This window comes from Echinops telfairi, unplaced genomic scaffold (genome assembly GCF_000313985.2).
Source record: "Echinops telfairi isolate 266 unplaced genomic scaffold, ASM31398v2 ScPeMD7_5592;HRSCAF=6446, whole genome shotgun sequence".
NCBI classification, from domain to species: domain Eukaryota; kingdom Metazoa; phylum Chordata; class Mammalia; order Afrosoricida; family Tenrecidae; genus Echinops; species Echinops telfairi.
In genome coordinates, this window is record NW_022109491.1 from 28,842,485 (window position 1) to 28,854,520 (window position 12,036).

At 54.5% G+C, this 12,036-nt stretch overlaps 1 protein-coding gene across 2 annotated transcripts; it reads left to right on the forward strand.

Annotated features, from left to right (window-relative positions):
* Positions 1 to 6: 6 nt before the first annotated feature.
* On the forward strand, positions 7 to 11,684 carry ITPA (inosine triphosphatase). 2 transcript variants are annotated; one of them, XM_004698176.2, is made up of 8 exons: positions 7 to 116; positions 2,518 to 2,575; positions 3,958 to 4,022; positions 4,652 to 4,725; positions 6,017 to 6,048; positions 7,389 to 7,504; positions 10,027 to 10,103; positions 11,457 to 11,684. In XM_004698176.2, the coding sequence occupies exons 1-8, from the start codon at positions 51 to 53 to the stop codon at positions 11,596 to 11,598; spliced, it is 630 nt and encodes a 209-aa protein (XP_004698233.1). In that variant the 5' UTR covers positions 7 to 50; the 3' UTR covers positions 11,599 to 11,684. The 2 variants fall into 2 exon arrangements, with proteins under 2 accessions (XP_004698233.1, XP_045151339.1); XM_045295404.1 differs by lacking the exons at positions 10,027 to 10,103; positions 11,457 to 11,684 and adding an exon at positions 8,285 to 8,447.
* Positions 11,685 to 12,036: the final 352 nt, after the last annotated feature.

Below are 12,036 nucleotides of genomic sequence, written 5' to 3' on the forward strand. Positions count from 1 at the left end.
GATGGGAGGCTAGGGGTTTCCAGTGGAACCCCAGGGAAACGGGATTCGGCATGGCGACCTCCTGGGCGGGGAAGACGATCGTGTTTGTCACTGGGAACGCCAAGAAATTGGAGGAGGTGCCAGGAAGGCGCGGGGGGCAGGGGCGGCCGGGAATAGGCTAGGAGGGGCTTTCAGGCGGAGGGAGGCGCGCGGCGCCGCGGAGAGCAGAGAGCCGGCCGGGTGGGTCCGGGTCGGGGGATGTGGGTGCGGCCGGTGAGGGGCTTAGGGCTTTTACTGGGCCTGCAAGAGGGGCTGGGCAAGCCGAAGTGTGGCGAGACCCTTAACACCTGTCCCAAAGGTCAGACCCCCAAACGGAACTCGACATCCTTCTGAGACCAGCCCAGAGGGTATGGGATGGTAACCCATACCTGGACCCCCTTAACCCAAGTCCCTGAAATGCTGGCCCCAGCTTAGTTTTGCATCTGAAAGGAGGGTGCAGACGCCTGGTTTCTCTGCGCTTTGGAGAGCAGGCTTGGAGTGGGCTGTGGGTCTAAAGTTCCTGCTCTCAATGTGGCTGACGCGAGATACTGCAGGGATAGATGAAACGGCTTTGTCTTAGCTATCGACGAATTCTTATGAGAGAATACGGGGACCCACAGGACCTGAGGAGCTCTGTGAGGGGCTGAATCTCTGCTCCTATTGGGGTCCTTTCTCCGTTTGAGTACCCTCCCACCCTTTTTTGATACTAGCGTGGGCGATGATGCTCTTATCATATGTCAGCTCCAAGCCTACTGCTCCAAGTCAGGAGCTTGCCCAGCTCAGTCAGCTGCGACCCGAGGTGGAGTGGGGTCACCTGTGGGGAATGAGGGCACACCCAGGGCGAGATCAACCACTCCACTATATTAGTAATTATTTATTTATTAATAATTTGTTAATAATTCATATTAATCATTACACAGCTTTATTACACAGCAGGGACCGAGAGTAGCCTAGCACCTGGAAACCTCTCCATCCAGAACAAAGAAGTTTCAAATTTTTTTATAGTTTAAAATAGGGGGCTGCCTCAAGAGGAGTGATGTTCTAGCCATTACATTCTTATTAGTTTGTCAGGGTAATGGGGTTGTGGGAAACAGCCCAGCTGCAGGTGCTAGCTAATTCAAGGTCTTACAAGATAGTGTACATTTCTTGGGCAGGCAGGGTTTGGAGACATCTTGGAAGAGTCAAGGTCTTTTGGGGAGAGCCAGGAGAGGGACAAGGAGAAGGGGGGTTAACTTCTTGCAGGGATTAAAGGCAGTTTGAAAGAAGGTGGGAGTTGCTCGCGTTAAGCTAGGTGACTGCACAGGATTCTGTCTGAGGCAGACAAGGGAAGTGCGGCTGTGAGGAGAGCCCTCCTCTGCCTACAGTCCAGCAGCCAGTGGGGGTCTGCAGCCAGTCAGGAGGGCCTTTCCTAGAGCCTGAGCAGCCCTTTGCTGGCAAAAGGATTGGATCCTGCCACTAGGTCAGCAAAGCAGGCAAACCACAGCCCCCAGCGAGCCCTGTGCAGGAGAGTGTGTGCCAGGCTCCCAGCCCATCCCTGCCTCCCTCACCTTTCAAGGAGGGCCTGGAGAGGCTAGGGGAGGCTCTCTTGAGAAAATTGGCCTAGAACCAGAGGTCTTCATTCTTTCACTGCATGTGCTGCACTGACAGATGGGCAGACTGGTAAAGCCGATGGCCTCCTCAGATTTTGATTGCACAAAATAAAATGTATAGAATGACAAAGGACATCAGTCATGTTCAAGTTGTATCTGTAATCTAGTGATGTGTGTGTGTGTACGCCTGTATATATATATATATATATGTTGGTGCATGAGAAAGCTACTATCTAGCAAAGTAGGATCATGAATCATATTTTAAGATCTCCCAGTACCTGTAACGGGAAATGACAATATCAGTAACTGTCAGCCATAAAGACAACCCCGGTGCTATCACTGATTCCAGCACATAGTAACCCTCTGGGGCAGAGTAGACCTACTCCAGGGCGTCCCTAAGGTTCTCAGGCCTCATCTTTCCCCTGCCAAACGTCTGGTGGGTCCAGACTGCTAACCTGGCAGCCCAGCGATTCACCTGCTGTGCCACTGGGGTGCTTTTGAAAGGTCATAGGAACTATTCATGTTACTTTGGTCTGTTGACTATATTTGTAATGAAAGAGATGCTTCATTTCAGATAGAGGTGAGTGAAGATAGTTTGGGGTTTTTTTTCCTCCTCAAGTTCCCAGGCCTCCTGAATTCTGGATAGCCCCTGATTCAGAATTCTTGGCCTTTGAGGATGGGCAGGGTTTCTGAAGCCCTGAGATGAGAGAGTGGTGGGAGGGGGCTCAGCTGGAGCAGGCGCTGAAGGAGAAGAGCTGACCCACTGGGGTGGGAACCAGGGCGGGGATGAGGCTGATGGCCCCGATTTGGTAAGCTTTGGAGGACTGGTAGGACAAGGTGGGTTGACAGCTCCCTGGCAGCGTGGGGATTCACTAACTTTAGGTGACAGTTGTTCTTTATTTTGACACAGGTCATTCAGATTATAGGAGATACGTTTCCATGCACTCTGGTGGCTCAGAAAATTGACCGTATGTCTCTCTCTTACTTTGTTTTTAAAGAGGTGGTCCAAGGCAGGTGGGAGGGGGGCAGTTTGATCTCTCTGCATGCAGATGGCCTATAGACTTGGCAGTGTGCTCTGGTGCTGTCTTATACTAAGCTGGCTACGGGCTCCCCAGTGGTTAAGTAAGGTACTCGGGGTCTTCCAGCATGGGCGATGGCTCCATTGGCCTTCAAACTGCTTGCTGCTGGTGGGCTACCTCTGCAAGGGGGCACAGACTGGGCCGTTCCCGTCCTGATCATCGGCATCCTGGTGTTCCTGCCAGGATGCTACCACCTGCGCATTGCCTACTATGCATCCAAAGGCTACCAGGGCTACTCCTACGATGACATCCCCGACTTTGATGACTAACACCCACCCCGTGCCCGAGGAGGGTCAGATGGGACTGAGCCCAGTTTGTGACACTGGGCTGAAACGAGCCATGGGCTCAGGGATTCAGTAGTGTGCAGATGGCTCCCAGCTGTGGCCAGGTGTTATGGGTCTGTCTCAGAGACGCTGACAGGAAAGTAAGGATGTAGGACATGCTTTGTTTCCCTGGCCCAAGCTTCCGCCGGTTCTCCACGTGACCGTCCTGGAAGAAGAGGGACGGTCGTTGAGTGGAGAAGCAGGAGCTCCCGCTGCAGTGGAAGCGTCCGGTGCCGCCCTCCCTAGAGCTGCACGTGCCTCTTTCAGAGTCTCTCTGTCGGTTTGCTCTTGTGGCAAATGGAAAGATACAGTCTGTCCGTCAAAAACAAAGCGGAGTCATTTATTTTGAAATAGCCCTCCAGGTCCCCCCCCGCCCTTCTCTCTCAGTTTGTGTTCTGTGGGACACGACTAATCTAGTGGGACACTAGACCGGTAAAAATCAACTATCAAGATGATTAATATTTGTTACTTGCTTACTGACAGCAACTTTTAAAACTCAGAGCAAGTTCCCACAATGGAAACAGTGTCGTCCTTGGTCCGTCCGCACGCAGCCCTGATCTGGTTCACTGAGAGGTTGGCAGTCCTGTAACTGGGGGCTTTCTGTGCCTCATAGATCAGATATTCTTTATGGTATATGCCTTTAAGGGCTGGATTTTAGTCAGTTTCCTAGTGAAAAAAAAATGTCAGAGGTTGTTACACTTGATCTTAGTCAAAAGGCCGAGAAGCGATGTGTAAGAGGCGATTATCTTGAGTTAATGATCCTCCAGTAGTATCTCAGGTGACATCCTGCCGGAGATCAGAAGAGCCTGGCTCACTATAACGAGACAGCTCAGTCTGATCCTGTTCCCTGTCTTGGAAAGACATGGAAAGACCACCCCCTAAAAACACGAGAGAGAGTTCTGTTTCTCCGTAGCCCTGTAACCTGACTGTGTTTCTTTCCCTGATAAGTGCCCGAGTACCAAGGAGAGCCCGATGAGATTTCCATCCAGAAGTGCAAGGAGGCGGCTCGCCAGGTGCGTGCCCTGCATTCTCCCCTCTCTGCCGGGGGCTCCCGGGGCAGGCCTGACCCAAGGACCTGCCCTGGCCCAGCTCACCTGGGGTCAGTTAGGGTTGGCCCTCAAACCCCGCCTGCCTTTCCCAACCTTGCCCACACACCATTGCCCCTGCTCCTGCTCCCAAGTCTAGATGCACACTTTCTCTACAGCTTTTCACACACATGCTCATTCCAGCCCTGGCCCCTCACACATACTTCTACCTTTGTCCCCCCGCATCCATCCACTGTATGCTCCCCCCACCCTTCTACCCCTCCCTTCCCCACATACCTCTACCCCAACCCTCCAGACACACTACCCCTGCCCTCCTGCTGCTCTGTGGAAGAACCCTCCTACAGAATCAGGTGCTGGGGGTGGAGTGGGGGAGTGTCTCAGCTCTCCCACGGTTGTGCCTGGAGCAGACTTTACAACTTGCTAAGATGTTGATGTCCCCATCTCTTCCCTGTGGCTCTTGATGGGCCTCCTATCTGCTGCTACTACAGACCCCAACTGGCCATGGGGCCTGGCTCTCCACCCATGTGGCCAGTGAGTTCAGGGAGAGATGGGGCCTGTGGTGTCCCTGTGTCTCAGTGCCTGTCCTTGTGCTGCAGGTCCAGGGGCCCGTGCTGGTGGAGGATACCTGTCTGTGTTTCAATGCCCTCGGGGGGCTCCCTGGCCCCTACATGTGAGTGTCCCCTTCCCCCCTGTCAGGGCCCCCAGCCACACAACCACCTGCACTGTACCCAAGGACTGATTACTGATAATGCAGGTCACCGTGTTGGCATGAATGCCAGTGTTCCGGCTTGCCCTTGTCCCAGGAAAGATTAGGGGTGGCGGAGAGGCGGGCCTTGCTATTGTGGAGCGTGTGAACATGGGTGTGTAAGGGGATCCACGACTCTGAGAGGCACGTTCACGGGCAGATTCATTTCAGGAGCGAGGAAAGAGGAGGATCAAATCCGATGATGGATTTCCTTAGGGTGTTCCAGTGCCCTGGGCCCGCTGGAAGGACGTTTCTGAACCTAGAGAGTACACATGTTCTAATGTGAAGATCCGTGCACGGGGCTGATGTTAGACGAGGGACTTCAAAAGGTCTGCAGGGAGATTGCATGTTTCCCTCGGAAACCTCTTGGAGCACACAGAAGTGCTGGTGCTGGGGGCCGGCTGGGTAGAGAAGAGGCTTCTGGGTGGCTAGTGTGTTCCAGGCAGCTGGGCATGCTTCTCCATCCCCTGGGAAGCTGGAATCTCAGCTGCTCCACCTCCTGGGGGGCACTAGTACTACGGCCTTTTTATACTTAGCAATTTGCATTCCCCTAGTTACCCGTACGCAGGTGGAATGGTTATGCGTTGGCGCCATTAACCACAAGGTCCACATTTAGCAACCACCAGTCACTCCGTGGGAGAAAGCTGAGGCTGTGTACTCCCATAAAGTGTACAGTCTTGGAGACCAAACCTACAGGCCAGTTCTGCCCTGCCCTATAGTGTAAGGTGACCAGCTTTTAACATTGGTAAAGTGGAATACCATTGATAAAATTCATATTCTGGCGAAATAGCCACATGGCAGCTGAAAACCCTATACCCTAGCTTGTCGTGCATTCTTTCCAAAAAACCGGGACTTTTTAAAAATGCTGCAGGAGACGGGGAAAATTGTTAAAAATCAGGACTCCCGCCAAAAGCGGGACATCTGGTCACCTTACTATAGAGTCATTGTGTGTCAGAAGCAACCCGATAGCAGGGAGAGAGCAGTTGGAACTTGATTTATCAGCTTTTCTCCTAAGAATTGCCTGTTTTACCTCCACTTCCATTCCCCTCGTGAGCACTTGTTTTGCTTTTGATTTTCGATCTGGTCACTTCGCTTGGCTGTGTTGGGCACGAATCCCCCAGGAGCAATCCCGAGAAGCCGAGGGAAGCTGACAGGAGGCAGGCCCATCCCCCACCCATATACTTCTGGTATCTCACCTCCTTTATTTCTCTTGCAGAAAATGGTTTCTGGAGAAGTTAAAACCTGAAGGTATGACACCCCACCCCCTTGTCCCTTCCCGTGGGTCTATTGGAAACTGGGAATGCGGCGATGGTTGAGGGAAGGGACCCCAGCTGGTAGACGGAGGACCCACGGGCCCCTTTCACGTCAGTCTGTGTCTGAGGCGGCCCGAAGCTCACACCTTCCTGCACATCTGCCTCCCAAGGGCCTTAGACATGGAAGCAGTGGGTGGGAGTGTCAGGGAGGGGGCTGTGAGTTGGAAGGACAGAGACCTCACAGTTGATTTCTGGTCAGAGAGGACCTTGGCGCAAGTGGCTACTGGTCTACCTTTGCCTCAGCCAGGGTCTGGTCTAGCCTGGGACAAGGGCACTGCCCATCCTGGGTCCCAGCAGTACATACCAGGATACTCTTTTTGGGGTGTTTTTAAAGGCACTGCATAATACAGATCGCTCCAAAGATGTCCTCTGGGGCCGTTGTTCGGTGCCATAGAGTAGGCTCTGACTTGGGGACCTTCCCTGAGCAGAGCCCAACAAAAGACTGCCGGGGTCTGTGCCACCCTCACAGTTGTCCCATGTGTGCATGACTGTCGCAGCCTCCTGTCCTCATAGCTGGAGTGCCTCCCAGCTGAGCGCCCAGTCTCCCTTATCAGACAATGTGCCGCTGCTCTTTAGAAAGGTTTGCAAGTGGCTACGTTTTCAGAAGCGACTTGTCTCTTCCCACTTCTTTGTCTGGAAGCCCCTCTGAAATCTGTCCACCGTGGGTGACCCTGCCAGTATTTGAAATAGCACGCAAGCCACCACAGCACCAGCCTGGCAGACGAGCAGCGTGGTGGATGTGCACAGGAGGAGACTAGAAATTCAATTCCCAGTCGTCAGTACCCAGCGCTCCCAGCACTAAACCCAGCTTGTGACATCTGTTACCCTCCTCAGTCAGTGTCCTTCCCCAGCAGCTCAGTGTCTCGGCTCTTTCCCCGTAAGGGCAGTGGTGGTTCAGCGAGAGCACTCCGGTCTTCAGTGCAGGGGGCCGGGGATTGGTTCCTGGGTCCTGCCCAGTGCGCCTCCAGTCCGGCCCCGCCCACCGGTCAGAGCGCCTCACGGGTTGCTATGATGCAGAACAGACTTCAGGCGGACTTCTGGCTTATCAATCACTTTATAATACCAGTTGGAGTTCAGATTCCCACGGCATTTGGCCGATGTTCTGATATTTAACAGAAGCCTTGTCTGAGCTTGTTTGAGGTCAAGCCTTCACCTTGGAGCCCAAGCTGCCGCCCGGGCTTAGCCTCTAGCCGGAGGGCCTCCCTGCTCACCCATTGGGGAGGGATTGCTGGGCCACACAGACTGTGAGCTGAACCCTCGCTGCTTTGCCTGCAGGTCTCCACCAGCTCCTGGCCGGGTTTGAGGACAAATCAGCCTATGCGCTCTGCACATTCGCACTCAGCACCGGGGATCCCAGTGAGCCCGTGCTCCTGTTCAGGGGCCGGACCTCGGTGAGTACCACGGTGTCCACCCACCTAACCCTGCTACCCCCACGTGTCACCGGAAGGAGCTGGGCCTCGGACCAGACCCCCCAGCATCTTCAGGGTGGTGGTACAAGGGCCCTCAGGGCCAGAGTCAATCCCAGGACTTTGCTGTGAGTCATGACCCAGGTGAGACCCCTAGAGCAGGTATTTCTGGAGACCGTTACTATGGTAACAGTGGTTGAGGGCTGACATACCCCGAGCCTCCAGCATGCTTTGCCCCAAGAGGCCGATGAGGAAACTAATAATGGTGACACTGTCCAAAGCTCCATCTACCGGAAGTCTCCAACTCCCCTCTCTGCCACCTGCGAGGCTGCATCTTCCTGGGAGGTTTCGTGGCCCCTGAGGTTCTGTAGAATCTGAATTTGTCCCCAGCCTACCTCTTCCCTAGATGCTTTTTGATACTCCTCACAGGCTCCCCTTCCTCCCACCCACCTTGCCCTCACACTAATCCCGTAGGTCCCACTGTTTCTCACAGACCAATGCTTCTCAAATGGGCAACAGTACCCCTTGTGGACGCGTACTGGCCCGGCCCAGGGGGGCTAGAAAAGCAGCTCTCGGTGCTTTCTCCTGGATTATGGGCCGTAATGCAGACGTTGTCAGTTGCCAAGGGGCACTAAGTGATTTTTTTTTTTTTAACCGAAAAGGGGCTAGTGGGCCAGGTAAGTTTGGGGATCTATGGTCTGGACCAGGGGTGGGGAACCTTTTCTCTGCCCAAGGTCATGTAGGTATTTATACCATCATTCACAGGCCACATACAGGTCGAACCTTTGATGAACTCAGCCCTAATGTGATGGCCAGATCTGCTTCTTTTTGGTGAGGCGCATGATGTTAGTGGCATTGCTTTCACTGACCTAATAGGGAGCCCTGCTTGGCATATTATTTACATGTTGGGCCGCCAACCTCAAGGACAGCAGTTGGAAATCACCCGCCACTCCGTGGGGGAAAGATGAGATTTTCTACTCCTGTAAAGAGTTGCAGTCTTGCAAACCCACAGGGGCAGTTCTGTGTCCTATAGGGTCACCATGAGTCAATTGACTTGATGGCAGTAACGTCCTCCTCAGGCCGGACACCCCCCACCCATGGGCTAGGCCATCCTCCCAGCTCTCTAGCCCACACCCCATCCATTCTCTCCCAGTGGCAGACCACTGGTCAGACCCAGCCCTGGCTTCCTGCCCTGTCAGTGTCAGATCATAGCTGCTCCACTCATGTTTCACTTTGCCTTGCCAGGCCACGTTTTTGAAATGTGTGTACGATGCCCAAGGGTTGCACACTTTGCACGCCCCATGTGCTATTTGCATACAGATGTGATAGTTGTCTGTTTCTCTCACAGAAGAGTCCACTTCTGTAAAATCAGTTCAAACACCCAAAAGCCCTGCTTCCTGCACACTGACTGAGTAGCAGCGGCCCTGTCACTGTGACCCCCCATCCCTGCTGTTCCCCGCTGTGTCTGCAGTCACCATGCCGGCTCTCCTGTGCGCTCTCAGCCCCCACTGCACTGTCCTGTCTGCCACGTAGATAGGCCGGCCCCTCCCCACCGCAGACCCTGGCACCGCTGTGTCCTCACCTGGAATGTTCCTGCCTTGGCACTTGATGTGGCCACGTGTCCTGCCCACCTCAGTCAGCCCCTCCTGCTCTTCTGGGACGGAGGGCCCTGTTCTTAAGGCACTTTGCGCTCGTCAATGGCCTTTCATTTACTTCTGGGGACTCCCTCTGAAAACACATGTTACACAGGCGAGGTTCAGAGAGGTTTGGGGTCTCCTTGGTCACACAGCTCCCTGCTAACAGCTGAGTTTGCAATGTGGTCCCGATGGATTTCTTTGACCAACCCCTGTCCTTTCCCCCTTCCAAGTTCGATGAAAACATACGTGTTTACTTTCATGGCCCTGTGACATTTCATGACCCAGACTACCGTTGTCCCCCCAGGGGCATTTCCAACTGGGGTGGGCCTGTTCCACCAAGGGCCTGCCTAGCGAGGCCCTGCGTTTCACTGAGCTCCTGTGGAGGGCCCCCCTTTTCATGCCTCTGCGCCTCGCTGGGCTGGGGGTGCTTTCATCCTATCAGGCAGAGGACTTGCCTCCCATGCCCAGAGCCCCTCCCTCGTGGTAGGAGCACGTGTATAATTTCAGCTTTTGAGTTCTTCAACGAGGTCACAGCTTATTAAACGTCAAACGAGAGGGTGGGCCCCGGGCAGCCGGCGCACCTATCAGAGATGTGGCCCCTCCCAGAGTGTGAGGGGAGCACTCTTTCCGCCTTCAGCAAACATTTGCAGGCACCCAAAGATCCATCACATCCTTTCGAGGTTTTAGAAAGTTCATGGAAAAATTCCATTCTCTCTCCATTCCGTTTTTCCCCCATGAGCTTTTGGAAGTCACCGCGTGCATTTTGAGTGAATAGAGCTTAACCGAATCCACACACAGCTACCCGCCGCCCTCTTGGCGCACCTCTTCCTCGCTCAGTTACCCTCCTGCTGTCCCCCTTTCCCATGGCAGGGCCAGATCGTGGCACCCCGAGGCTGCCGGGACTTTGGCTGGGATCCCTGCTTCCAGCCCGACGAATACAAGCAGACGTAAGGCAACCCAGAGCCTTCCTTTGGCTGAGGGCTCCGGCAGCTGGGCTGGGTCGGCACCTTGCCATGTGCAAGCATGCAGACATGGGTGGGGCAGGTGCTGAGGGTGTCGTTCAACTGAAGGAGGCTCTGCTGGGGTGGACACGAGGAATCCAGGTGGCCCGGTCACGGGTGGGGGTGGGGGTAGGGAGGCAGCCAGTGGAGCCAGCTCCCTGACTCCAGAACAGCCTGATGACCCAGAATCTCACCTCAGGGGCGTCTCCCACTGGCCTGAGTGAGTTAGGGATAAGCCAGGCAGTTTGGGGGGTGATTTCCCGGCTTTGCCACCAGAAATATATGGCCCCATGTTAGCACTTTTTCAGCCTTTGTTGAGTATCCACATCCCCACCCTGGGCGAGTGTTCTCAGTATTTAACTCAGTCCACTGCTAGCAAGTCGATTCTGACTCGGGGACCCTGGCAGACAGTATAAGAACTGCTCCCTCGGGTTTCCCAGGCTGCAAACCTTTCTTCTTCCTCCTGTGGACTCTTAGCCTGATGCTTAACCCACCGCACCAGCCTTCGGGGTGTCATGCTAACCACCCTTTAATTATGCCAGAGGCGGCTCTGAAGGAGGCAGCGCCACCCTGGAGAAGGCCCTCTGGGGACGGGTTTTACGTCTGCCCTAGTCACGGGCACACTTGGGCGGTGGTCCCTGTAACTGAGGAACGGAGTCGATTCTGTCTAAATCGGTGGTTCTCAACCTTCCTCATGCCGCGGCCCTTTAATATAGTTCCTCATGTTGTGGTGAACCCCCCACCATAAAATTATTTTCGTTGCTACTTCATAAGTAATTTTGCTACTGTTATGAATCGGGCAACCCCTGTGAAAGGGTCGTTTGACTCCCCAAGGGGTTGCGACCCACAGGTTGAGAACCACCGGTCTAAATGAAATAGCTTCCTATTGCTAGTGGCTGGTGGACTGGCCAGTGCAGATGAGAAGGGCACAGGGCACCTCAACTCTCTGGGGCTCTGGCCTGGAGAGAGGATGGCCGCTGGCCTGCTGCCTGGACCCCCTACCTCCACGCACCAGAGGAGGCAGCTGCCTTTGCTCCGTCAGGCCCTGCTGCTTCCTGTCAACAAATGACAAAGCTGACCAAACACGCAGCTCTCCCTTGTCCCCAGCTTCCCTTTTGAAAACAGAAGCGCTAGTTTAATTAAGGTCCCCCAGCTCTTGTTAATATGGGGGTCTGCTTGACACAGGAGCTAAAATCCTACCTGTTTAAGCTGCTGCCCTCCCGGCGCTCCTTGCACTTTGGGCTCAGCTGGGGGTGTCTGGGAGGCGTCCCCCAGAGCTGTGGCTTGTCTCCCTTTTAGGTACGCCGAGATGCCCAAGGCTGAGAAGAACGCCATCTCCCACCGCTTCCGGGCCCTGTTTGAACTGCAGAAGTACTTTTGCAGCCTGCCTCCCCAGAGGGCCGGAGGGGGCCAGCCGGGCAGGGAATCTGGGGAGGGCTAGGCCGAGAGCTCTCCTCAGCAGACACTGCTCTGAGCTCCCCGCGTGGGAGGCAGCTTCACCGGGCCCTGGCGGAAGCAACAGGCACTGCTTAGAGAAACCTGGGACGAGGGACGCCATTCTCGCTCCTGGATGGATGACTTCACCATCCATCACCATCCATGAGGCAGCCATCACGCCTCACACCCCGAAAAGACTTTGGATGTTCATACCGACCTTGGCAGGATTTGGGGTGTGGGGGAGAAGCTTGCAGTGACTTTAGGAATTTTTCAAGGGAGCAAATAAAAATTTTTTTAAAGGGAAGGTACGTGCTTCTGAAATAAAGTAGACTCACTTTTTGAAATCTATCGTGAGGTCGATGCCTGCCTCGCTTTGGCAGGGAGCAGGAGGCAGCACTAGACTGAGGGTGCTTATGCGCCCCTGGAAACCTGGGGGTGGTGG